General features: G+C 55.0%; 1 protein-coding gene across 1 annotated transcript; it reads right to left on the reverse strand.

The window, feature by feature from the left end:
• Positions 1 to 276: 276 nt before the first annotated feature.
• LOC119099900 (isocitrate dehydrogenase [NADP], mitochondrial) lies at positions 277 to 26,876 on the reverse strand. Its single transcript, XM_037222996.1, has 9 exons — positions 26,685 to 26,876; positions 16,893 to 17,005; positions 9,986 to 10,130; positions 6,062 to 6,261; positions 3,807 to 3,944; positions 3,151 to 3,254; positions 2,730 to 2,887; positions 1,109 to 1,313; positions 277 to 731 (listed from the first exon to the last, which is right to left on the reverse strand). The coding sequence occupies exons 1-9, from the start codon at positions 26,782 to 26,784 to the stop codon at positions 557 to 559; spliced, it is 1,338 nt and encodes a 445-aa protein (XP_037078891.1). The 5' UTR covers positions 26,785 to 26,876; the 3' UTR covers positions 277 to 556.
• Between the last annotated feature and the right edge of the window lie 215 nt (positions 26,877 to 27,091).

Genomic DNA, 27,091 nt, shown 5'->3' on the forward strand with positions numbered 1-27,091 from the left:
CCGCGCTACGTTTGTCGTGAGCTACCGAAGCGCGCCGGCGACTCGAGCAAACTTATGTTCATGCATCCTGCGCGTCGCACACGGGTGCGGTTTTAACCCTCATACGTTGAAGTATGCTACGCTAGCCGTTCTCAGGTTTTGATCGCTTAGTGATGTTCCCAGTACCTCCTAGCGTGACGTCCAGCTGTAGCCGTAGCCGTGAGTGGACATGTGATAGAAGCCCGTTCTGCAAATACATACCTATCTTTGGTAACGGAGCGTCTGCAGATGACATCGTCCTCGGACCCGGCTTTATTGGAAGGCCTGACCGCGGCCCTCACACCATCACTGTACCCGTGTCGGGAACGGGCCCGTGCAGCCCGACCCCTGTGGTCGACTGAGCCGCACGCGCGCGCTCACGCCGGCCTCGACACAACATAGCTCGCCAGAAGCATTCGTAACCGCCGGGCTAGGACCGGCCGGGCCTTCGCTGCCCCGTCGGCCGCGCGGCGCGGACATTTGTACCGGCGACGCGAGCGACGCCCGGCGAACACTTTGAGAACTAAGGTCGAGAGCGTTATTTGGCCATCTTGCGCTCGAGGTCCTCGGCGATCGCCTGCAGGAAGTCCATAGTGTTCAGGTACATGTCGGGCTTGACGTTCTTGATGCCGTGGATGCAGCCGGCCAGGTCCTTGGTCATCTTGCCCGAGTCGACCGTGTCCACACACGCCTGCTCAAGGGTCTGAGCAAACCTAGAAGCGGAGGATCGGGCAGTCAAGCAAACGTCCAAGCCGCCCTTGAGAGACACGTTCCCCCCCCCCCCCCCTCTGCGCAATGGCTGAACTGCTTTCCGTCCATAAAGTAGACGGTGAACAGGACCATGTGCGCTAGGTTTAGCTGACCTATAACAGCTCAAGACAAAAATGCACGACCCCGCTAAGCCATTCGACACGTTACTGGCCTCCTGATCACTTCCGTCCAAATCATGCAACAGTCATACTAAACGAGTCGGACTGCACGCGAACCCCCCCCCCCCCCCCCCATGGCGACACTGTGACTAGCGATGTGCGCGTGTGGCTCGCCACCACGCGCGACCCCCGACCGGAGCATATGCCAGGCGGCTACCGACCTGGCCAGCTCTGGCGTGTCGTCCAGCTTGGCGCGGTGCTCCAGGCCGCGCGTCCACGCGAAGATGGAGGCGATCGGGTTGGTGGAGGTGGGGCGGCCCTTCTGGTGCTCGCGATAGTGGCGCGTCACCGTGCCGTGCGCCGCCTCCGACTCGATAGTCTTGCCGTCAGGGCACATCAGCACCGAAGTCATCAGGCCCAGCGAGCCTGCAGCCGGGGACACGTCACCATCAATGTCAGCACTCATGTCATCAGGCCCAGCGAGCCTGCAGCCGGGGACACGTCACCGTCAATGTCAGCACTCTGTAACCAGACCGAGCGAGCCTGCAGCCGGGGACACGTCACTGTCAATGTCAGCACTCTGTAATCAGACCGAGCGAGCCTGCAGCCGGGGACACGTCACCGTCAATGTCAGCACTCTGTAATCAGACCGAGCGAGCCTGGGGCATATCATGGGTCGAACACGCCAGTCAACATCAACACCGGCGTTATCAGATCACGGGGTCGCAGGGGAGGGGACGGGAGGGGGGGGGGGGCTGCACGTTAAACACCATACGGTCAACACCAGCAACGATAGCATCAGGCCGAGATAGCGGAAGTATGGAAGTCCCACGTCAACAACGTCAGCACGGACATGACCGGACCGAGGAGGCCTGGCTACTTGTCACTGGTCAAGGGCATAACACGTCAGACTTAAAATGTCACATCCACATCAAACGTCAACTACGCTCCAAGCATCCTAGGCCGCATGCTCATGGGGTGGGAGATGGTCGGATCCCCAGGACACAGGAGAGGGTCAGAGCCCCAGGACACGGGTGAGGGTGGGAGCTCGGACACGGGGGAGGGTCGGAGCCCCGGGGCACGGAAGAGGGTCGGAGTCCGGGCGCACGGGGAAGGGGGGGGGGGGTCGGAGCTCGGAGACACGGGAGCGGGTCGGAGTCCGGAGACACGGAAGAGGGTCGGAGCCCGGGGGCACAGGAGGGGGTCGGAGCTCGGGGACACGGGAGCGGGTCGGAGTCCGGAGACACGGAAGAGAGTCGGAGCCCCAGGACACGGAAGAGGGTCGGAGCCCGGGGGCACAGGAGGGGGTCGGAGCTCGGGGACACGGGAGAGACTCTGAGTCCGGGGACACGCAATACGCTTCCGGGATCAGATCGCAAGGTCACACATCTGGGCCAGCGTCACCCTACGGCAGTCTGGCGCTGTATCTAGATAGGGGGCGGGTCCTGGCACCTTTGGCCTCTACTTCTCAGGACCACGACACGACCAAAAAAATTGTCTGACTCAGCTAAAAATGTCAGGCGACCCATTAACCTTTGGGGGCATCTGCCTGACAACACGGCCATAACCTACTGATGCAGCACCAGCCAGCAACATTTACGCAGAGAACTCACACACCAGCAATGACTTCCAATCACAGACATCTTCAGCCGGTCACCAGCGTGCCAGCCAACAAACGACCAACAGACGGGTCCACCAAGACAGCACCAACCCCGAGTCGCCACTGCTGCCGCCACGCGCGCCGGGCGGCGACCACTCGCCGTATCCCTGAGCTCCACCCAGACAGCGCCGACCCCGAGTCGCCACTGCTGCCGCCACGCACGCCGGGCGGCGACCACTCACCGTATCCCTGAGCGACGATGTCCGACTGCACGTCGCCGTCGTAGTTCTTGCAGGCCCAGACGAACCCGCCGGCAGACTTCAGCATCTGCGCCACCATGTCGTCGATCAAACGGTGCTCGTACCAGATGCCCTGCTTGTCAAACTGCGCCTTGTACTCCCTGCGGCACAAGGGGGGGGGGGGGGGGAGAGGGATCACAAACGTATTCACGTACGTGCTCCACTGCTAAGTTGCCCACAAACACCTTGCGATAGTCAGACAGGACCGAGAACACAAGTTGCAGTGATGAAGTGATGAGGTCCTCCTCACGAAATGTTAAATACTGACTGGCTATTTTAAATTCAATCGAATCACTTGTCTACGTAGGTACTCTGTTATACAGCGTCATGTTAAAAATGCAAGAAATCATTACGTAATTCTTACTTTTGAAAGATTTCTTCGAAGATATCCTTGAACCTGCCGTCATACCGCTTCAGGATGGTGTTCTTGGTGGACATATACAGGGGCCAGCCCTTCTGGAGCGCCACCTGGCAACGGGAGGGGATGACTAGCATCGATGCGGTGCTTGCCTGCAGCGTCTAGCACACGACCAAGCTCCAGAAAGACCGTAACGTAACGTCCCTGGATTCTTTCCTCTACCAATGTCACAAATTACTAGCGACAAACACGCCCCAGCGCCATTGTATTTCTACGCTAGAAGTAAACCGCTGACGCAAGCCATCAGCCGGCTGGATTTCCGGCGTCCGATCACGTGATGACCTCGTGCGGTCCACCCGCCAGCCGCACAGTCTGTGACGCAACAATGCAATCTGACCAAACGCCACCGGAGTCAGGAGACAGCCTCTAGATGGTTGACTTCGTTAGGCCGGCACTCAGCAATTACCATGGAGGAGGTCTGACAATCAGGCGCTCGAAAACCACAGCTGCGACAGAATTACCGCAGCTGCGGCGCCGTGACAGAACAGCAGGAGCCAGTGCGAAGACGAGGGAGGGGTGCATGAAAAGAGGAGCACTCACAGAGAAACCACGTTCGTCCTTAGAAACACAGCAACTGAGCACATGACAGAAAGCGCGCCCACCTGGAAGCTGGAGTGGGCGAAGCTACGGATGGACTCGTCGGTGTTGTACATGGCCATGGCGACGCCGCCGCCGTCCTTGAAGGTGAACACCTCAGTGGAGGTGGGACTGCCACCGGCCGGGGTGTACAGTATCTCGACCTGCCGGAAGATGTGCGCACCGTCGGTGGGGGGCCCACAACGGACTGCGAGCGGGCGCGCGCAGCTCCAAGCTGATATGACAGCAAGAGGCGAATGGGGAAGGCCAAACACAAAATTTAAACCCGTTACAATAACCAGTCTATATTCGTGGGGTACGCATATCAATTGGCGCATTCCATGCAAGATGTGCATAAACACTACACTGCTCAGTTACACATATGCAGAATGTATGTGGGACGGTATTTACAAATCGTTGAAAAATTAAAGCGAACGTTTCAAACTTGTCTAGAGTATTCAACTGGAATAGCCATTTTCAAGTTTTATTACATATAGTTCAGTTATGTCCTTTTCAGGACTTCAAATCCCCTCGTTTCTGAGCTAGATGCACACGAACTTGTGCAGAATTTCCGCACCGCTTGACTTGTCTAAAGTACGGCAACAACCATTATCGCATCAACGAACGGCAGCTGGCTTTCAATCAGCTAACAGGAAGAACCGCGTTTTGTGATACATCATACAGGCCATTAGGCAGTCCTTCCAATTGTGACGGATGCGAGACCGGGAATCCAATAAATTGAGAACAGCGCCGTAAATACGAATCCGAGTGGGGGTAAAAATATAACATCACGGACGAACATGCAAGCACACTACGAGTACGGACCAAAACACGCGCACATACCGATCGTCGGGTTCAGGAGTGTAGTTTCCTATTCAGATAGGGGGAGAGGGGGGGGGGGGGGCTTCCCAACTTAGGGAAGGAAGCGGTCAAAATCCGAGGGAGAAACCTATTTGATGACACATTTTGGGGGTACTCTGGGCCATTTTTCACCGTGCAGCCTCCCCCCCCCCCCACCCAATTCATTTTGTGAAACTAAGCCCTGGTCGGCTTTATCACGCGCGCATAGCTTCATAAACCAGCTTGTGACAAGTTGAAATATAAATAAGCCAGCCAGTCCGCTACGGTGGCAATTCTAATGCAATCAGTCTGGCAGCCACTCTGATGTCAAAGCAACGCTCCATGACGTAAGTAAAACAATGCCGTGTTGATCAGCGTATTTGCTTAACAATAAATTTTTGTCATCCGGAGCAATCTCCTGCACTTAGAACCATATCAGTAGTTACAAGCGAACTTTTCCGTAATACATGATGATCGCATCCATGTTTTCAAAGGCGGAGCATTCTCTTTCAGGATAGCCTGCACGCCGAGTCAATAGTTCACACTATGCACATCACGCCGCGGTGGAGACCATCGTGGCCACAGATATTTCTTTTGTGTCAAGATGGTTGATTAACGAATTGACAGAATTCAATGAAGTTCATCACCTAATTGCAGCACAGACATTTTTTGTGTGAACCGCACCCGCACACCACATCAGCGGCCGCCCTCGGGCCGGACGCCTCCCGGCAAGCGCCGCCCCGGTGCGCGCGGCAGCCGCCACCCGTCATATTGGCCGCCATATCGCCCAGTCAGCGACAAAATCGCGGTCACCCGCCTCTAGCGGCGCCAACGGACGGGCGCCCGGCCGCCGCCGCCGCTGAGGGCGCAGATTCTGCTGCGGCCGCTGCCAAAGCCGCCGAAATACCAGCTGACCAGGCGGCCGGCGCGCTGGCCGGGCGAAAATAGCCGACCAGCGTCAGGCGGCGGCGGCGGCGGCGGCGGTGGCTGACCCGCAGCAGCGCCCGCCGCGGGAGGATCCGCCAGAGAGACGGGACGGCGTGACCCCAGGTCGGCGCGGGGCCAGGCCCTCCGGAAGCCTGTCCCGCCGATCCCGTCCACATCGCCAGCCCACTGGCTCTGATTCACGGCGGGGGTCCCCGGTCCCGGTCGGCACATGATTGACCACACCAGATACCGACGCGGCAAGGCGCGACGCGCCCGTCGCGCATCAGCGGCTCAAGCTGGAGCCGGGACGTGTATGGCCGCGGCCCGCCGCGATGGGGCTAGGGCTGACCGTGACGGGAACGGCCCCACCACAGCTGAGTAGCAACACGCCGCACGGCCGTCATGACAGCCTTCGTTTCCGCCACAACGCGCTGACGTCACCCGACAGTACAGCTTCTGTGCAAGGCACGCCGCTGTGTCTCGGCGAGCGTGACCTGCCGGCCCGGCTGCTGACCTTCCCAGGACCGGGCAGCACCATATCGGTGGCCTTGTACTGGTCGCCGTGCGCGTGGCGGCCGATCACGATGGCCTCCGTCCAGCCGGGCACGATGCGTGGGATCGTCTTGCAGATGATGGGCTCGCGGAACACGGTGCCGCCCAGGATGTTACGGATTGTGCCGTTGGGGGACAGCCACATCTTCTTCAGCTTGAACTCTGGGGAGGCAGAGGCTTGACGTTAGCAGGGAACGGAACATGGCTCTAACAACTTGCGCCGTTTCCATTATATCACTAGTACTTCACAAGATATACCGTTACTACCGGAGGGTAACCCGCTGTACCTCGATATGCCAGCGCTTCCCCAGCGCTGGTACATTGGCCGTCTGCCCATCACCAGTGGGCACGGGCCCGTCCGCCCACTTCAACGTCCACTCCACACGCCCACTCAGCAGGCGCAAACACCAGAGTCCCGTATCTCGTCTCATTTGAGAGCGTTCCCGAGATGTCTGTGTGCGGGGGGGGGGGAGGGGGGGGGGGGAGGCGTCTGCTCCAATGCAGGGCATAACGGGCAGCACCCACCGACGGCCCGCTATCGGCCGGCTGCACCCTGCCTGAACCGCGCGCCCGGCTCGCCACGCTATCACGGTCACGCTGTGCCCACGTGATTGCAAAGCCAGCCACATCAACCCGACTCGTGTAACTTGCAGCTAGGTCCTCGCAGAGCCGCGCAGAATGGGCTGATTTGAACAAACTAATGGGGCGCCATCTGATAGGAATCCCAAAGGGGGAAATATCGACAGCGGATTGAGATTGAACATGCAACATCTTCTTGCTTCCTGATCCATCTTAGTAAGCACATCCTTCGTTGGTTTGATGCACATTTCAAAGGTTGCATGCCGCTTTGAGATCTTTTATTACATGAATGAACAATGTGAACGATGTGCTCACATCACCATGCATGGAAAGGTATGAACTGTGTGAACTTTTCTTGGTCATGCCACCCCCAACCCAGTAGCAGGCCCGCTGACTATAAGCTTCAGCTGAGTGCAGCTCCGGTTACGGCGATATCGACGACAGCGGCACAGCAAAATAGGCGCTGGGTCGAACTTCGACCAGAGCCCATGGGTCTCTGCGCTGGCCGGAGTTCACCGCCGCCCAAACCGTTGACGCCGGGCCGTCGAAACTCAAGCGGGCGGGCGGCGGAGACCGACAGTGACAGGAGAAAAACCGGCTCATCCCGGCCCATACATACTGACGACACTGGCCGCCACGTCACCCATTCGAGCCGGTCCGAGCGCACCCGGCAGACGCCCCGCAGCCCCCCCCCCCCTCCCCCCGCTCGTCGCCGGGACCGGTTGGTGGCGTGACATCAGAGCCGGCGGCTCACGTGGTGAGTGGTTGAGCCGGCGGTCCGCCAGGTGGCAACAGCACGGCCGGATCACGCGCTGGGGACGCCGCCACCGTTAGCGCGCCGTCTGTGCCAGGGGACCGGCTGGGGCGCCTAGCGACCAGCGCGCCCACTGGCGGCGGCTCCAGTCGGCAGGAAAGGACGCGCCGAAGCTGGCCAGGCTCGCTCAGTCTTCCAATTAAGGCGACGACGATCATCGCACCGTTACGGATCGAGTTTTCTTCAGGTTCCTGCGACCTTAGTGCCGGCGGCGCACCGGGCAAACAGAAGAAGGCTTTCAACAGGAATGGTGATCAGATGGCTGGGAGCGCGACCTATCGAAGCAGCCGGCACGACAGCCAAGAACGACTTCTAACCACCCATTCACAACGACGAGGCTTCCGACGCTGATGTAATCGCCGTTGCATTAACAGACGAACAGAGCGGGGGTCATGGCCCCCACTTGCAATGGCCGTTTGCACATACAACGATGCATGGAATTAAATCCGGTGATGTCTTCAGCTAATCTTCAGCCTGGGCACCTCTTTGAAACGGCAGTATTCCAGTTCGCTGGCTACTGCGGTCCGTACTGCCGGTGAAGGCATCCACCGGACACATATTTCGCAAATCAGTGCCACGGCGAACCCGCACGAAGCTGCAGCCTCATGCCCCGACACGATGCAATCCCACGACAGGCACCGGCCGCACTCCCAGGTGCGCCAACGCCACCAATGCCTGCTCGCTGTCACCGACAGCCCTTCTGACATTCGCTCGGCCCCTGCCGGCACACGCCTCTCAAAAGGTCTCCCCTCTCAGGGGCGCGTACGCGCCGCCTGTTCAGCGGGCAGCGCCGCGACCGCTTGCCTTCGCCAACTCGCGAGGGGCGGCAACGCTCCGGGCCTGAAAATGTCGCCGCGTTACTGCACACGCGGGAGATCCGTGGGCCGGCCGGCTCGTCCCCAGCATTCGTCAGGGAACCGCCCGGTCCGTAAGGTGAACGGTCATCAAATGCTATTTAAGGCTAGGGTCAGGATTCAGAGAGCAGACAAAACGGCTTTGGCGGCCGAGGCGCTCTCCCTGAGCCCAGGATAACCATCTGAACGATACGCAGGCCTGTTGACGGACGGCTGGCAAAATGGTTACCCTCGGCCGCTAGTTCACGCGCGTGTATCCAAACCACATTGAACATACAACAAAAGTGAGCCTTCGACGCCAATAGATACGTTGAGGCTATCACAATCAAGCTGACAAGGCATCGGGTCGCTCGCATTTTTTGTTTGCATTTTTTTCCTCAGCCGGCGGACGTGCTTACATAGCTGAAACCGTCCCCGTTACAACATGCATGAAAGCCTACCAGCCCGCAAAGCCTGAGGACTAGTCGGACCACCGCGTCTTATTTTGACCCGCCACACCAGTGACCAGCCCACGGCAATGTCTTGCACACCTGCAGCATATCGCCGCCATGGCCATTGCTCAGCGAGCACGAAAAGCGCGCGGCGACTCTGGCAGGCCAGGGAACGGCGGGTGGATGACGCGGAAGAGCGAGCCGAACGACGGCACAATTGTGCAGAGAGGTTAGGAAGAGGAACCGTCGAACTCAAGTGCATTTATTGGCACAAGAATCGCTGGATCATGCACGAGGAACGAAACTGCTATTCATGGACATGCTTTTGGACACTTAATTTCTTGACTGAGCTCACTGTCAGTACTAATATCCCAGCCTGTCACGAAGACTGACTGAAACGGGACAAAACGGAAGACAGCTGGCAGGTTTTGAACCTGCAACCCTTCGGTCTCGAGACCGGCTTTCCGCCAGGGTGCAAAGAACATGTTGCACCCTGGACTGAGTGTGCCCAAAAACTAGTCATACCTTTCCGTTCAACGTCGCGTCAGCTGCTACCCCGTTGTACTAAAGCATGCGGAGCGTTGCACTGGACCAAATTCGGGCAGCCTCCCTGCATTTTGTTGGCCACTATCAGGATCAGTGCGCGTCAGTCGTCACGAACCGGGCCGGGATCGGCCAAGGCTGAGACGAGTTCCCCTTTCGCTCTGTGTATGAGCCATACAATGGGGCAGCTGCTCCATGGCTGCACCCGGCGCCAACCGGCTGGATACCACCCTCAGTGATGTGGCCCACCTGGCTGGTCTGTCTCATGTTCCGCCCGTCTGGTCCGTTAATGTTGCTATTGGGGCTTTCCGACGCACCCAACTGCTGCGGCTATGCGGCGTCGTCTGCCTCTCACCCTGACAGGAAGGGCGGGCACCGCGGGGAATCGAACCCCGTACCCCCTGTTTCCCAGCCGAGCAGTGGTCAACGCGAACGCGTCAACCACTACACTACCAACACCCTCCCAACTGGTTTTGTGCCGTGTGTCCCACCCGACTGGTCTGTCCCATGTGTCCCGCCAGACTGTCAAGACCGTTCAGCATCCTACATATAACAGTTACAGGCAGACAGCAGGTAGAACCTCACAATCGTCTGGGACGGGACGGGACGGGACGGGACGGGACGGGACGGGACGGGACGGGACGGCAAGGGACGGAGCGGCGTACCTTCCACGCGCTCTTCGTCGGGCGTGATGGTGGCGCATTTGATGCCGACGTTGTGCTTCTTGATGGCCAGCGCCGAGTCGATGGTGACCTGGTCGTCGGTCTGGTCCCGGTAGGGCAGGCCCAGGTCGTAGTACAGGCACTCCACCTGCCGACGACGTCCCAGGGGTCAATGTCTAGCTTGCCGCAAGCCGATTGTTGCGACGGGTTGTTACAGTACAGACGCTCAGCCTTGAACTATCAGAAGTCGGCCACACGTACAAAATCTACAGAAAACGAGACAATCGTGAAGTACAGGCTTTGCATTATTGGTGAGGTACCGTAATGAGTTCCAGCTTCGCCCACAGACAATCTGGAGACCAACGCAACCAAACGGTCTTCCCTTCGTCTACGTTTCGCACCCACTTCCCAGCCTCAATGTGATCGATGCCTTCACCTTCGACTACGTTGCGCCAAACTCCACAGTCATTGCCGCCATTCAAAATACAAACCCGCTCAAGCATCCAATAGCCCTGGGCATCTCAAGTGTGTGCAGAATTCAAAGTAGCCAGCACAGCAGCCAATAACCACTACCAACGGCTCATTCGCAGATGGGCGGCACATTGGCTAGCCCAGCGGCGCTGATGTAATCGCCGCCGCATAAACGAACGAACAGGGTGAGGGGCATGGCCCCCGCTTGAATGAACGTTTAACATGACATGCATGCGACCATGCATGGGATAAAATGAGTTAAAAGGAGTCGGACCCGACCTTCTCGACACCTGTACGCTGGTGAGACGGTTGAGTATTCATGGACATATGCTAAGGAATGTATCTCATTTGTAGACGAGGCGCGACAAAGCAAGGCAAGTGAAGTCCCAAGCGTAGCGGCATGGCACGCCGGTGGTCACGTTCGTGGCCAACCCAGCACACCCCAGCGTGAGCGCCACGCGTCGCTCCATCGCCCAGCAACAGCTGTCGGACTGCAGCCCAGTGAAAGCGGGCGCTGCGGGTCCGCTCGCGCCCGGCTCGCTCACGCTCGGCCCGCTCACGCCAGCTGCAGTTCGGCTGTCAGCGGCGGTCAGCGGCTGACCGTCGCTGACCGCGCCGCTGGTCGATATTAGAAGCCGAGACCCCGGCCCGCCCGCCCGACACGGGGTTTCTGGCACAGCGCGACGAGGCGCGGCGGCGCCTGATCCCCGCGGCCAGTGTCACGTGACCTGTGCGATATGATCCGCCTGAGCCGGGCGGCGGACTCCGGCCCTTCTGGACCGGGTCCTGGCCTAAGGTCGCATGCCGGCAGAGGTGGCCAGGTCTGCCGGGATGGTATGGCACGTGAGAGCCGGGATATATCGGATAGGCCAGAGTAACATGGGATGTGGGCTGGGGTATTGTCAGATGAGGGTCAGTTTAGACTGGGGACGTGAGGGCTGGGGTATCATGAGATGAGACTAGGGTAACATGGTTATTGATAGCAAGGACAAGAGTAAAATAAAAGGACAAGAATAAAAGAAAAGGACAGGAATAAAACAAGAAGGGTCTCGTTAACTAAAAACAAGGCGTTTGAAACACTGCCCTTTTTACGATGTTCAAGCTCAATAACATTTTCAAACACATAGCAGGGATATTGTGGGACAAGAGATCTCAGCCACGGGCATGCAATGAACTGTTGTTTAGTATCATATAAATATATGTAAATGTACATATATTGTACATATATTTATGTGCACACACACACATATATATATATATATATATATATGTATATATGTATCTATATATATGTATACATATATGTATATTTATATATATTTACAATTTCATTCCAATTACCGAGATTACTTTGCGAAGCAATGGAATCAGTCGGGGCAGCATGACATGTAAGACGAAATAGCACTGACAAGCGCTTGCGTGCTTGCTTCGCTGCGCCGATGTAGAATTGGGAAATTTCAATTATGCATCTTTTGCAGTTGGAATCACGGTTCTAGGTGCACTGGTTGCCGAGATATCGCGCGGAGTCTGAAAAAGACTCGGCCGCAGGCCGCGTTGGCGGTCTCTGGCGGCCGCCGGCGGGAGAGCGCATTTCGCCTGCGCTCTCTGCAACACAGTCGAACCTATTGCATGGGATCGGCGATTGATCGTGGGACAAAGCCGGCGATTTTTGCCTTTTCATCAGCTGTCAGCCTTTTGAATGATGGCAGCACGCATTGCCGTTGTTTTAAACAACACTGTATTGTACCGAACAGTGAAAAACGGCCAAAAAAAAAAAACGTGGTAGCGGCCAAATCAATTTTGCTGGCTCGCGCATACGCGGCGCTACAACATATACCACGCGACTGTCCGTCCAACTCCCCATCAATGCATGCTTCTCCCGGGTGCGCCACGCGCCCGGAGTGCAGCGATGTGACACAATACGTGTGGAAGTGTGCAAAATAGAAAAATCCATTATCCTAAGTAAAAGCCACTCATCATCACGGTTTCAGGTGCCCTAGTTGCCGAGATGTGGCGCAAAACGGGAAAAACGGCCGGTAACGGCCAAATCTGTCTCGCTGGCTTGTGAACGTGTCGCACAAAGCACGTGCGACATGACAATTCATGCAACGTCGTTGCCTGTGCGATTTCTTACCAATGCATGCCACTCCCCAGTGGCTCCGCGCCCTGGGTGCCGAGAAGTGGCACAAAGCGTGGAAAACCCGTGGAAAAGAGCAAAAGCCATCTTCCTGGATCTTGTGCTCCCGACACGTGTAACGTGCCACCCCGCACTTGTGACACCATAGAATTTCCCGTTCAATGTCCTATCGCAGCATGCCGGTCTCGTGTTACTATGTGCCATAACAGCGGAAATCCTGCGTATTGTGAAAATGGACGAAATCGGCAAAATAGAGCTTCGCAGCTAATGTGCACCTGTCACATGACACATGCAGCATGACATTGTACACGTCTGAGTGATTGCCCGTTAGGTCACCTATCGAAGAATGCCAGTCTCTACGCACTTTATACCCTGGTTTCTGGAGATATCACGAAAACATGTAAGCCCCTCAAAAGAGTAAAATCGTGCAAACCCATAGTTTAACACATGGGCGCCATGACATGTGGCAAGTGTCACCACAGTCATCATCTGGCTCCTGAATAAGCGCGCCAATCCCGGGTGTGTTCGTTCCATAGGTACCGAAATGTGTCACAAAACGTGCAAACCCGTGGGAGGGAGCAAAATCCATCTGTGATCCAGTGCCGCGTGATCCGTGTGACCGTACCATTTCGATTGCGCAAACTTGCGATGTGATCGACAGTGAAGTCGCGTCAACTGTGAATACGCGGAAACAAAATTTACGCTTGTACGCGCACTGCGAACACAGCGACAGCCACGCACAGCGCGCCGTCGACCACCACGCAGCAGCCCACCGCCCGCCCGCCGGCCCACGGCCGGACAGACTGAAACACGCCAGAATCTGCGCCAGAATGCTCGTTCTGTAATAAGAAGTTTGGCGAAATGAACAAAGCCGAAAGCCCGCGGCGCGAATGGCCATTTTAACCCTTAACGCCTGGGGCGTACGCCGGGAGCCGGGTACGCAACTTGCCGCCGTCGCGGCGAAAATGATGTCATGCAGCCCCTTAGTCTAGGCTCATTTGCAAACGATATTTTTAAACATGCCATCTACAGAAGGGTGCATCAAAGACAGGACAAATCAGCCGACACGCTGATGTAGTTTTCAACGCCAGATCACGCATGGTTTTGACCGTAGCGGCTAGCATTTGGCACCGGTTTTTAAAACTCAGTCTGTGGCAAATTGTATTGCAATTTGCAGCGCAACGATACGTTGCGATGCACACTGAAAGCAAAGCCCGCTTCAATTGTGAATGCCTTTAGGTGCCCTGCGCGCCGAGCTTTCGCAGTAAGCGTAAAAACGGTTGATTTTATCTTGTAAACACGTGTGACGTGGCGCCAAACACACACCCGATCGTGATGGCCAATTGCGTGCTCTATCGCGCCGTGCAAGTTGTATGTCGCTGCGACCGTTGATTACCGAAATACGGCTCCGGGAAACGAGGCATGTCGGGGCGTTGGCCGGAATCGCGAAATTGGCGTCGCCCGTGTTAACCCTGCGGGATTTTTGCGTTCTTTTTTTCGACACACACACACACACACACACACACACACACACACACACACACACACACACACACACACGCACGCACGCATGCACGCACGCACGCACACACACACACACACACACACACACACACACACACACGCATACACTGTTCCTTTAGTAATATAGTGATGATGATGATGATGATGATGATGATGATGATGATGATGATATCGGGGCCAGGACTGCATGAAATAATATGCCTGGTATAATCTCGAGACCGAAACATTGCCACTCTCATTACGTACTATGCTATCCGGGATAGTATGGGCCATGAGTACGCATTCACACCCCTTACTGGTCCGAATAAAATATACGGTGGATAAAGACCTGGGGCTGATATCTGCCGCCAGTTCACTGCTACCAGGTGGCGTTTGTTCATTTTGAGCACGCTGAGAGTCATGCCAGCCGCTGCAAAACAAAAAACATTGCTTCTATGTATGTGAGAATGCCGCAAATACGGACCCAGCAGCGCTCTTCCGCTCCAGACGTTTTGCATGACGACTAACCACCGTACGGAAATAATGATGCACCAGGTTCAACGAGCAAGCATACTGTCAACTCTGCGCTAACAAGCAAACCTATCATAAGCGCCATGCAGTATTCCAAGGGCAAATGAGTCCATTGCCTGCCGAATGCTACCGGATTTCCCAGAACCTGGCAGCACTACGGTGTGGGGATCCTGATCAGTCACGTCGCCTCGAAACTCCACCGAACGCGTCCAAACAAGGTAGACACAAGGGCGGTGAAGATCAGAGCTGAGAGCCGCGCATGAGCCAGTCACGGTCCCCTTGCGCGGTCAGCCAACTACCGCGCCGCAGCGGCCCAGTTTCGCGCCCCCTGGCGCAGCTCTTCAGCACGCCTGACCATGTCGGCTTCAGCCCGACAAATCACAGCCGTGCATGCCGTGAAACTATACGTGGGCAGCACAGTGCAGACCGCCTGCAGCCCACCCCCGACCTAACCGATGGGGCCGGCGTCCGCAGATTGCCAGCAGCAGCAGGGGAAACCGCAGGCCAGCCTAAGCTGCCGGAAACAACCGGTGTTCACTCGGACCGACTGCGGCCGGCGGTGGGACGAGGGCGTCGTCGCCACCGATAGGGGGCTTCTCGTCGGCGCCGACGGGTCGGTGCTAAGGTCGAGCTCCTGCGGACGACAGGCCAGTGGCGCCTACAGGTCAAGCCGGGCTTCAAACCGCACCCTCGGGACCTGGGATGAGAACTGAGCTCGCTGCGCAGTCTGGCCGACGATGTTGGCAGTGTTTCAGAAGGCCTCAGCCGGCAACGGCTCAGCTTTTCCGGCGAGGGATATCTCTGGGCAGTGTTCTGCAGTGTCACAGTGCAGTGTTGGAAAGAGCTCTGCAGATGTTCCGATATGTTCGACGAAGTGCTCGTCTCTGCTGAGCATTATCTGGATTGGACTGTTGGAGTACCGACCAATGACAACAGTCTCACACGGGCCACAAGTGTCCATGGACGATGGTGGCGTTTTATGTTGGCTTTAAACAACAAAGTTAACCGCAGCCGCAGTTCGGCAGCAGCGGAAATAAACTTGAGACTGCTGTGTACCACCACAATTAGCTCGAACGTCAACATTCTCAAGTTTTTGGGATAGCGACTCGCCAGTTGTCGGATCTTCGTGCATGTACGTACATATCACGCATCGTTACCACGTTTCACATTCATATGCATCTGTCGCTGCTGACAAATTAACAACATAAAGGACCTGCCATTCCGTGATGCTCCGCAGCAAATAACCTAGCCACGACACGAAGGCGTATCCAGCCATAATACCTCTGTAACATCGCGTGCTGCTTTGCGATCACGAGCGTGCCTGCTCCGTCCAACACTACCGGCTATTTATTGGCGCCTCACGTAGCGCGTTCTCCGGGCCGGTGTAACCAAGCCGAGCCAGGCCGGCCATCGGCTCCTTGCCACCTGCCCGACCGGTTACACAACGCGAGCAACGTGAGCGTGCAGCCGCCGCCGCTATCAGACAGCACATCTGCAGCCCTCGCCGGCCGGCCGGCCGTCCGTCCCCGGGAATGTGGCGCAATACGGCGACAGGCGGCGGCGGAGCGGCGCGGCTGGACGCCACGCGCAGCCTCCTGCCGCAGCGCGCGTCGCTAAATAGTCGTGGTGCATCGGAACTCGGACATCACTCCTATGCGCCGGTTCAGGGCCTTTCGACGCTGTGTCAAGTGGCGTAGTACTCATGTTAATTGGAAAATTGGGGCGACTATATTTAGATATATGAGCATACGTACAAATGCTCCTTTTCTCAATGAAACTGATAACTATAGGTTGCATTCGTCATGCATATATTCATCATGCATGCACATTTTCAATTTGCCGCGTGGTGCGCTCAGGGTCGCGCTGAAGGGTGTCAGTTTTACGTGGTTGGGCGTCGTTTTCCAGCTACGCACCTCCCAAACACATAGCATAGTTCAACACAGCTTCGGTTGTAATCAATGACGATGCACATAAAACCTGCCAAATGTGGAAATGACGAAACAAGGTGCGGTTCGCCTGCTTCGGCGCCTCCCCAGCGGCTCGGCCATCCCGCCACTTCTCCAGTGACCAGGCAGCGCTTCGGCCGCCGCCGGCCGAGGCGGCCGAGAAGCGCCGTCGCGAGCGGGCGCTCTCGCCGGCCGCTTTTTACCGGCCGACAGCGCCCCGGGGCCAGCCCAAGACTGAGCGCGAGGAGGAGATAGGATGGACGGACGGCAGGTGAACGACCGGGCGGCGCGGAGCGGTGCCACCGCCGCGGCACACACTCACGTTCAGGTAGGGGAAGATGAGCGTCTCCTTGATCTTCTCCCAGATAATCCTGGTCATCTCATCGCCGTCCAACTCGACGACCGGCTTCACCACCTGGATACGCTTGCCGGAGTCTGGAAACGAGGCCGGCGACGTCAGACGTGCGCGCGTAAAAGAAGCCCACTGCAGTCGGGCGCGGTGACAATACTGGGCATCTCCGAACACAACTCCACCGTGGTTAGAGGCATTTCATAGACACCAACGTGAAATCACGGCAAACTGTATACAAGCGATCAGCACATCGCTGCTAAAGCATTTTGCTGATGCGTTTTCAACTCCTGCACCCTGGTACGAATCGAATTTACGGGCAATAAAGCACTATTGGGCAAATATCAATAGTACCTGGTTGTGCCTTTACTCTAATAGTCTTGGTTGTGCTTAACCAGCAGGACCATTTTAACACGTTCAGTGAGCGTGTGTGTACATGTATGGGGGGATGGCTCCATCATCGGCCAAATTTTCCCCAGTATCAGATATTCCCTCACAGACGGCTACTCTTTCCCCTTGACGAGCTCGTTATAGCCCCGTAATATATCGCAGCAAGTTTGCCACTTTTTTGTTGTCTTTTAAATCCCAGAAGAATGAATTTAGGGTATGATAGGTGAGCCAAATCGGTCACGTGGTGGAAATTTACGACTGTGACTGAGCAAAGCTCACTGTAACCTTACATCGTCGTCGAAAATGCCTGCATTTTCCCCATCGTGTATTTCGGTTTAAGGATCAGGCAAAATAACGCAAGTCTAGGGATAAAACAAATCCCGCCAATACGGACGTATGTGCAAACAACTCTTGACCACCCTACCCCCCACCGTGCGAGCAGAGAGCAGATAAGCAGGGCAAAGAACACCGTCCCCGTCCAACGTCCAACCCGTTCCATACCGCGGTCTGTTTACGCTAACGGTCGCGGCACACTACACGTAAATCACGCCGCGTTAACAAAAACGTGTGACAGCATGCCGGCACGCGGCCCAGTTAGCCTCACCACGCGCGCAAAAAGTTGACGACGATCCGCCAGGCTGGTGGGCGCTTCCGAACCTAACGCGAGCTGTCGGCGCGCATCCCGGGCGCACGGCGGCGTCTCTCCACCACCACACCACACCCTGGGCGCCCACAACCTCGGGTGCCGGAGACGGCCTTAAACAACGCGGTGACCTTGGCGCCGGGACGAGCCGAGGTCGCCGCTGCGGGGGCAGCGACCCCGACGCGGCGGCGGGCCCGCGCAGACCGACTATTGATCCAGCGCGGCGGTGGAGGCCGGATCCGCGGAATTATGCCGAAGGGAGCGCGACTGCAGCACGACCAGGGGCGGCCGCGGGTGCACCGGCAGAGTAAACTGACGGAGGGCTGCCCCGCGGGGTTGTGCAAACTATCATGGGTTTCCAATAATAAGGCTGGGGGAGGCGGCATCCGACTTGGGAAAATCCAGCAACATGGCCTTACGTGGTGACTCATGCGCTTGAGAGGAAAACTAAAACACGCTTTCCATCAGTACAGCGCTGGTCTGGTTCTCCTGGCCTGTGTCATGAGTGAAGGTGGTCAAACGGACACATTCGTGCAGCATTGTTCGCACCCAATCCGCGTTTGATGGTTAAGTCTGCACGCTGTTGTCCCGAGCAGGCCACGTGGCTGCCTACACGGACGGCCAAAATGACTGAAATGACGAAATGACAAAATGACAAAAACTCAAACCCGAAGTATTACGGTGGGGCGCTGAGAGCTTATGCGGCTAATGCAACCGCTGGCGCTGCGTAGAAGGGGCGTGACGACGCGCGTTGCATTCATTTTACACAAAAAACTTCCACGCCAGTGTCGGTTTGGCTATCGATGATAATAATTCTAGACTTACCGAATAATGCATTAACACAAAATGACATTGTTCAGATGAGTACAATTAGGCGTACGAGTAGTAACTTGTATCCGCCATCCATAATATCGTTTGGGTACGCGTAATTATGCGCGCGATTAACACCCTCATCAGCCCTCCATAATATCGTTGTTTGGATGCATCTATGTAATTAAGCGCGATCACAAACCATCCACAACAGATGAAAACAGATCGTTTGGAGCGAAAATAAGGAACTACAATATAGACATTCATCTGGAGCCTCTCCTGGTGGTTCGGTAGCACATGAAAAACTGGTGGATGGATCCGCACGCAAATCATGGACAAAATTGACGGACAGTTAAATTCTCGTTCAGGGAATTGTGGTCCGGGATCTAGGGATGCAGGCCGCCGTCCCCGCGCTCAGCGGCTCAAAGCGCCATTTGCAGGACACCAGCAGCCGTATCAAGTGTGGGCCATTCGGGGATTTAGAGAAGTGCATTCGTGTTCAGGGAGCTGCCGTGTAGTCCTTTCGCTCGACAGATGAACACTGACCAAAAAAACCAAGGGCGTCCAAATGTTGAAAGACCTGCAATACCACAAAGTACCTTAATAGATGCCAATTAACAAACATCACAGCTCTTTTAGAATTGACAATTCAAACAAAATACCGTGTACTTGGAATCCTTAAACAGCCCTTACAATCGTGGGCACACCAACGAGCTTCTTTTCTCTGATTTCAAAACAAAAATGTGATTTTCTAAAAAAAAATGCAGCATTCCGAATGGCACGCGATTTCAGAACTACAGAAATACTGCCTGTCCTAAGGAGGTCCGGCGCAATGCTATGCAACACTCAACATACACCAACTTTTTGCAGTGAAAAAGAGTGAATGACTGACGAAAAGAAGACGCCATATGAATTATAAGGGAATACCGCGTTGTTCTGCCTAGTAACATGTCTCCGTTTCACCAGTACCCTTAATTTTTCATGATCATGTTTGAGCAAGCTAAGAACTCAAAGAAGAAAAAAGAATTTCACGTTGTGGAAGACTTGGATGAAAAGCAAGAATACCACAACTCGCACAAAAAGCAAAAAGTGACAGTGTTAAACATCTGACTTAATATAATTTCGAACCCACAATTGCTGAAGTGGGTCCTACTTCAGTCGCACTTTGAATGCTGAAAGGAAGCCATGCGAGAGAGCAACTCAGCCCAGACCATTACTATAGGCTTACAAAAAGAGGAAGACGTAGTCACCCAGAGCCTGCCAAATGTCGTCCGTTTAGCATGCACCGGCAAAAATGTTCAACGGTAAAACAATATGACAACCAGGCATTACACATCTCAGATCACTGCATTCAAGCGGCAACATCATCGCGTGAAGACGATTCTTTATTCGTTGTCCAATGTCTGCATCGTTCGAAAACGCTCGCGACAAGAGCCATACTTTGACGCGCGGTCACCTGCCATTACGTCACGAGGACCTCGATCTTCGAGAGCCATATCCTAGCTTAACTCGGTCGACAGCAGGGCCGGGTGGGCCTGCATCTCAGTTCGCACCCCGCCTCCCGTCAGCAGGCGGCGGGAGGCAGGGCGCAGGGACGCCGACGGGCCGGTCGGTTGGTCGTGTTCACCGTGACAGGTGCCCACCTGTCATTATCGACCTGGCCCGGCGGGGAGGGGAGGCCCACAGCCGTCACAGGTGTGGCGGCCAGGCGATGGCGATTCTGCTGGTCGCTGTGGCCACGGCAACAGCTGTATGCGAACCAATAACCGACCGCAGCCTAATTCGAATGACTGTTTTCAACGGGGTCTTTACCTGACTGGATAACCACGCAAACTTATGCGATATTCACATTTGACTTAGATGATTTCAATATCACTAACCAATGTTCGCCAGATCGACACAACAAACTGCTGTGGTAACTACTGCGGTCACTACCCGTTATTATCGACATTATTATCGACGACAGGTGATTTACGGCTACCCAACGCTGGACACGGCCCATCATCACAAAGCGTCATCTCGGCTTGTCACGGCATGAACTTTGGATATTCACTGGCCCTTAGGACCAATCCAGCCACGTGGACTCGGAAATATCGATGCACCGACGCACGGACCTTCAGGCATCCCCAAGGCGCCACCATAAACAGATATCCCCTTGTCTAGCAAGAGAACACCAGGGACCCACTCCCCGCAGCCCGGAGAATCCTCCCCAAGGTCCCACGGATCCTCCCCATCGGTCCTGAAAATCCTCCCCGCGGCCGCAGAATCCTGCCCGTCGGTTCCGGCCCTCCGTAACGCCACCGCCGTCGGCTGCACCGCCTCGCTATCCCACGCCTGTGTACCGTGCCAGATACGGTCCCCGGCTATCGGCCGCGACCGCAGGCCGCCTGTTTATTTGAACGGGTCGGGTCCATCGCAAAAGACCCGACATGACGCAGTCGCCGACAGCGGCCACGGCCGCGCTACGCACACGACCAGCCACCATGACCGACAGTGTGGTTGGAACTGGTTGAAGCTAGGCGCTAACTTGGATCGACAGGCCTGGAAACACTTTTCGAAATGCGTAACTACACCAGGGCAATTGAACATTAATAATTCACATCAACGTCCATAACACAGCGTCAACGTCTCCCAAGAACAAAGCTGCCAGCGCCTCGATAAACCCACGCACAGGTAATGAAAGCGGGCTGTAGATTCACTGGGTACCCGGTGGCCTTCACAACCGGAGATCGGCGTCGTGTTGAACCCACCCAACCACTGACAGCTAGGTGAACACGATCAGCGGTGGAAGAGGGGAGGAGGAGAGGGACGAGCCCGGGCGGGGGCGGCGACGCCAACGAGGGGTCACACGCTCGGGTAACGTGAGCGGGATTGCGTCAGCCGAGTGCGGCACCGCCGGGCGGTGGAACTCGGGGGGGGGGGGGGGTCCGATACCGGGAGTGGAAGGGGGAGGGGAAGAAAGGGAATAATGCCAGGAGAAAGGACGGGGAGGGAGACGGAAAATGAGCAGAGTGGAGCTCACTACCAAAAGAGCCCAGGCGTCCCAACAGCATACCACCAGCATTGCCACCAACTACAATCATTAATGCTAGTTGCAGTGATAATACCAGCCTATGGCACTGCCGTCGCAAGCGGGAAATTCATGCGGGAAAAATGCTGCCCTAATTGCGGAAAAATCGTGACACGGGGTCCCGTGCATCAAATGTGGCGAAGGTAATGCATATTAACGGACTACATAATTATAATGCAAACTTACTGGAAATAACGTTTGCTAAATGCTTGAAGGCAAGATGACCTTACGTAGGACGGAAAACGGCAGCTACATTATCTCTGGGTCGCTTGGAAACATTTACTGTCCGTTCTGGCAGATCATACCTCATGGCGAACAGTGGCGCAATAGAGTTCCGCAACAAGTGGGCCACATTCGGTTGGAACACGAATACATAGGCACATATAAGACATCCCTTGAAACAACGATAAAACTGAGTTCGTCAGAATTAGCACTAAGGTGAACAAAGGTGGATAGATGACAGATGACCATCTTGATATTTGGTCCTTTCACATGGTGTTCAACATCACCGATGCACGACCGTCATCGTACTGTCCTCGTTGGGAAGACAGCCAGCCTCTATGGCTATAAATCCTGCCGTCTAGGCGCAAAGGGCCAACAAGCACGCCAGCCAAGAAAAACGTCTTCTTGCGTCCCAATGCCGTGCCGGTGGAGCCAGATGGCCCCATCATTTACTGAATTGCCTCGATGCTATGGTGCCTTCGCGGCAGCCAACTGACGGAGCAGACGCATCGCCACCCAGTGGAGCTCATGCGTCGCTTCCCAGCGGAGCTAAAGCACCAGTGTCGCCAAACCCACTAACGAAGTCGAAGCTTCCGCTCCGCTAAGGCTCGGGGTTTGGTGATTCACGGCTACCCAAGGCTGGACACGGCCCATCACAAAGCGTTAGCTCGGCTTGTCACGGCATGAACTTTGGATATTCACTGGCCCTTAGGGCCAATCCAACCACGCGGACTCGGAAATATCGATGCACCGACGCACGGACCTTCAGTCATCCCCAAGGCGCCACGATAAACAGATATCCCCTTGTCTAGCAAGAGAACACCAGAGACCCACTCCCCGCAGCCCGCAGCTCCGCTAACGCTAACGCTCCGCTTCCGCTAACGCTCTCGCATCCACTCTACGAGTAGCATACCATCGGCAGCCTGGCACGCCTTCATTACACTCCGCACGGGGAAGAGCGGCCCAGATTTTCGGTGACATAAGCAAGACTTCGATATCCGTAAACGCAGCTGCCGTAAACATTCCCGGAATCAATTTCGGACAAGGACGATGAGATAAGCTAACAGAGTCCAGGGACGCATGGAGACACGCACGCAGATGAATCTCCCAAGGTCAGACTGTCCGTACTGTGACGCCTCGTCGAGAAATCGGTCTGGACAGCGCCTATGTGATCAAGCTGGGGATATTCTCCTCTCGCCCCAATGCGCTGTCGGAGCTTGAATAGCACACACACTGTTCGCACATTGGAGCAGTGTCGACAGGGATCGATCCACACTCAAAACCAACGCGTAATATGAAGTGGTGGCGATAATGACATGGACAGATAAGGCCCTGACTCAAAGCGCGGGCCAAAATCGAAGTAGAGAGCTAAAATTCAAACTACTTCATGTAGTTGGTCCCACGCTTCCAAAGGGTGTCTTCCATTCAATCTATGCAGCGGCATATATACAGAAACGTAAATTGGAGCTGGAATTCCAGCATACCTTTTCCAGCGACACGCTTCATGCTAGTCAGCTGACTCGGTACCGACTTGCGAGCTGAGATGAGCACACCAGTATGCGCGCGCAAAATACTGAACGGCACACCAACATTCCGCTATGTTTCTCCCCCCTCCGCCCCCTCCCTATCCGGCTTGTGAGCTCCAATATCCCCTACATTTGTCATCAAACGCAACAAGCCCTCAAATAATCACATGCCAATGAAAATGCACGCAGCCAAACAATACCCCCAGCGACGCACGCCGCCCCGACTTCGTCCGGCGGTGCTCCCCCTTCCTCCCCCTCGACCCCTTCCCCCACCCATGACCGGCTACGGCCGCGGGTCGGCCCGCCGACCGCGCGTGGTCGGGGTTGTCACCCTGCCTGCGGCGTGTTGGTGACAGCCGGCCGTCCGGGAGTTATTATTTCGCCGATTCCTGGCGCCAACGGCCGCGCCGGCTGACGTCAGAGGGGGCCACCGCGAGCGCGGAACAGCGGCACGGTCACCTTGGGCGGGCTCCGAGGCGCCCCGCCCGCAGCGCGGGGAGCAACGCAGGAGCCGCAGTAAGCCCAGAAATGGTCGTGCCCCAGGGCCCCTCCACGCGGCGCGGTACACAAGTGAAGCGGCTGACGACTGGCAGGCGGTGCGGTGGTGCGCTGCTTGGTGCGAGGTTGAGAGAGAGAAAACCCTAGCTCGATTCGACCAAAACCGGATTCATGAATGAGCAAATTAGTCCATTTGAGCGCGGGTTGGCGCACAATGACAATTGGACGTTCACGAATGACTTGCTGCTGTCAGACTCGTGACTTTAACGACACCAGAAAGCAAACACCAAGCCGAACGCGGTGCGGGTGTGAGCTATTTCCTTTCGCCGGCTCTTCCATGACTTGATCCTCCAATAGAGCACCATTCCCTTCCATATGCTTGATGCGAAATGCATGAAAAATTTGAGTACCGTATATTCCTTAGCAGGATTTCAGTTTCCAACGGCACGATTTGTACAGCACAGACATGAAACTTCTTTTAAATAAACCCGTAGGATATATTCTATTATTAGGATAGGATCATTCATTATGATTCTTTTATCAATAGGAATAATTCATTGATATATTCGGGAAGATGTTTTCTTTCATTCCATTTTTCAACCCCAGCGATTCCCAAACACTCGAAATACTGACGCTTTTGTTCTTTTCTGTAACCTTAACGCTATAAACTAACACACTACCAAGACGAAAGTGACGCCAGGTTGTGATTGTCTTTCACCGGAACCGTGCTAGGGGCAAAACTTCACAGTATCATGGTAGTTAGTAGAAAATTGGTACGAACGTGAGCGATAAGAAGTGAATCCGGAGAGTATGCCGCAGCAATACCTAAAGCTCTAGCTACAAAATTGCGCTAACAGTCCCTGATCGCAATTCTTTCTTGCTTCCTGGAAGGAGGAATGGATAACAAGCATGTTAGTTGACGTCAATTTTTCGGTCCACAATAGGACACTCACAGACAGCTGAGAGGAACGCAATGTAATCTAGTCAGCACAGTAAACGCAACGACGATAGGTGTAATGTTTAAAAAAATCGCCACTTGTTTAGCTTATCTCTGTCCTACCCCCGCCCTCCCATGGAAACATCAATGTTTATGCCTGAGGCTATTGACCAAGGTACTGCTCGCCAATGCCAAAGCTGGAACCTGACGGCAATCTGGAAATTTGTTATTAAGACTTGAAGACTGGCTGGTGTTTGGCTTTCAGTCACATACGCCAAAAAAACGAATCTCCTTGAACTTGCTGGAATTCAAACGGGGGTCCTCTGATATACGCCTAGCACTCTGCCAACTGAGCAATGTGGGAAAACGGCCAGAGAATGAGCTGACCGAAATGTTGCGTAGATGCTAACACACCGTACGAGCACGATCGCCTCAACGATGAACCCATCTGTAACACAAACACTTTGTCCCAATCCTCCCGTAAACCTAGCTGTAACTATAGATCTAATTATGATATATGAAGGTCTTGTGTGGCAAGCAGTGGCGGCGCACAGCAGGGAGCGTGGGGGGGGGGGGGGGCGAGGAGACAGTCACACCCCTTGCTAGCAACATGAGGCAAGGGTATGTTTTCCACTTCAGAACTTTTTGGGAGGCCCTTTTTCCCAAACTAAGGGCACTGTAGCTACTCCTAGGCTACCAAAATGCACATCAGGTAGACACTCATAACTGAGATAGAACGTAATAACTCGGGTTTAGACGATCAATTTTTACATAAAGTGACCTGTTTTCTGAATCACAATGACACCTTTAAGAAAAGGACAGCTCATACTCTAAATAAGATTACCCAATGCTATGTCAAGAAGGTTCAATTTTCGGTCTGGAAGCCCCGGTTACGAACTAGGATTTCCCTGTCCTGGGCTAGTAAGCAGCCTTAAAATTTAGGATGCTCCCTTTCTGGAACAGAAGGTCCCTTCCATGCATCAAATGGTCGCGGTTCCCGATCAGGATGCCCCGTTTTGAAATAACGGGACCCCTTGACTACACTCGGAGGCGCTTTCGTAAATCTGAAACATCCTTTTCTGGGTTAGGAAGACCCTTCATGCATCAGAATGCCCTTCTCTGATACATGATACCCTGCTTTAGGATCGCGAGACCCCTCTTTAATGGATGATCAAGCCACGATGTCTGTTGGCTTGCAAAGGACAGCTATCACAAATTATGAGGTCATACCCTCTGTGCCCCTACCCTTTGAGTACAAGACTACCCAGGAGCCCCCGCCCCTCCGCCACACCTAAGAGGCCCCACACCGCACCTAAAAGGAAACCCCCTGTAAAATCCTGTCCTCCCCCGACTCAAAATCCGTGGCGCCGCCCCTGGTGGCAAGACCGTGCAGGATTAAGGTCGCATGTCAGGTCCTCAAAGGACAGAAGACGAGCGGGATTCCCAGTACCGGTATGGGATAAATAGGTACCTGTATCATGAGTGCCAAGGTCACATGAGGAAAAAAACGGTAACCATCGCACGTGACTTGACGGCGATCGTGCATTAAATCCATAATGCATACAGTTCACCTGCCCTGCCCTTATATACCCAAAGAGTAACTGCTCGGAAGCTTCGCTACTTCAACATTTACCGGATGCTCGTGAATGTTTTGATACATGGTACTTACAGTTCCGGTGCGAGGCCACGCTGAGGGGAGCCGCATATTTCGACTGCTGGCCGAGCACCCCTACAGCGCTACGCGAAAGCTTTGTGAGTACGCCAGCCATTCTTCCTGCACGTGCCTCTCAGACCTAGCCCTGCGCTGACCCACGGGAGCCACAGTCTCCAAACCCCGCTTACACCCGTACCGGCTCCGACACGGGAGAGAGGGAGGAGCGCTCCAATCGACGCGGCCACAGCATTCTGGCTTCTGATTGGCTTATTCTTCTACCGAAAACGGATGCACTGGAATATTCGATCTTTGCAGGGTTATGTAGAAATCGTGGTACCCAAAGATTATTTTAGTTCACAGTCAGGCTTATGATATATTTTTGATATAGTAAAAATCTTAAAAACGATTATACATTCCAACTT

Source organism: Pollicipes pollicipes, unplaced genomic scaffold (genome assembly GCF_011947565.3).
Source record: "Pollicipes pollicipes isolate AB1234 unplaced genomic scaffold, Ppol_2.1 Scaffold_4881;HRSCAF=5763_pilon_pilon_pilon, whole genome shotgun sequence".
Taxonomy (NCBI): Eukaryota; Metazoa; Arthropoda; class Thecostraca; order Pollicipedomorpha; family Pollicipedidae; genus Pollicipes; species Pollicipes pollicipes.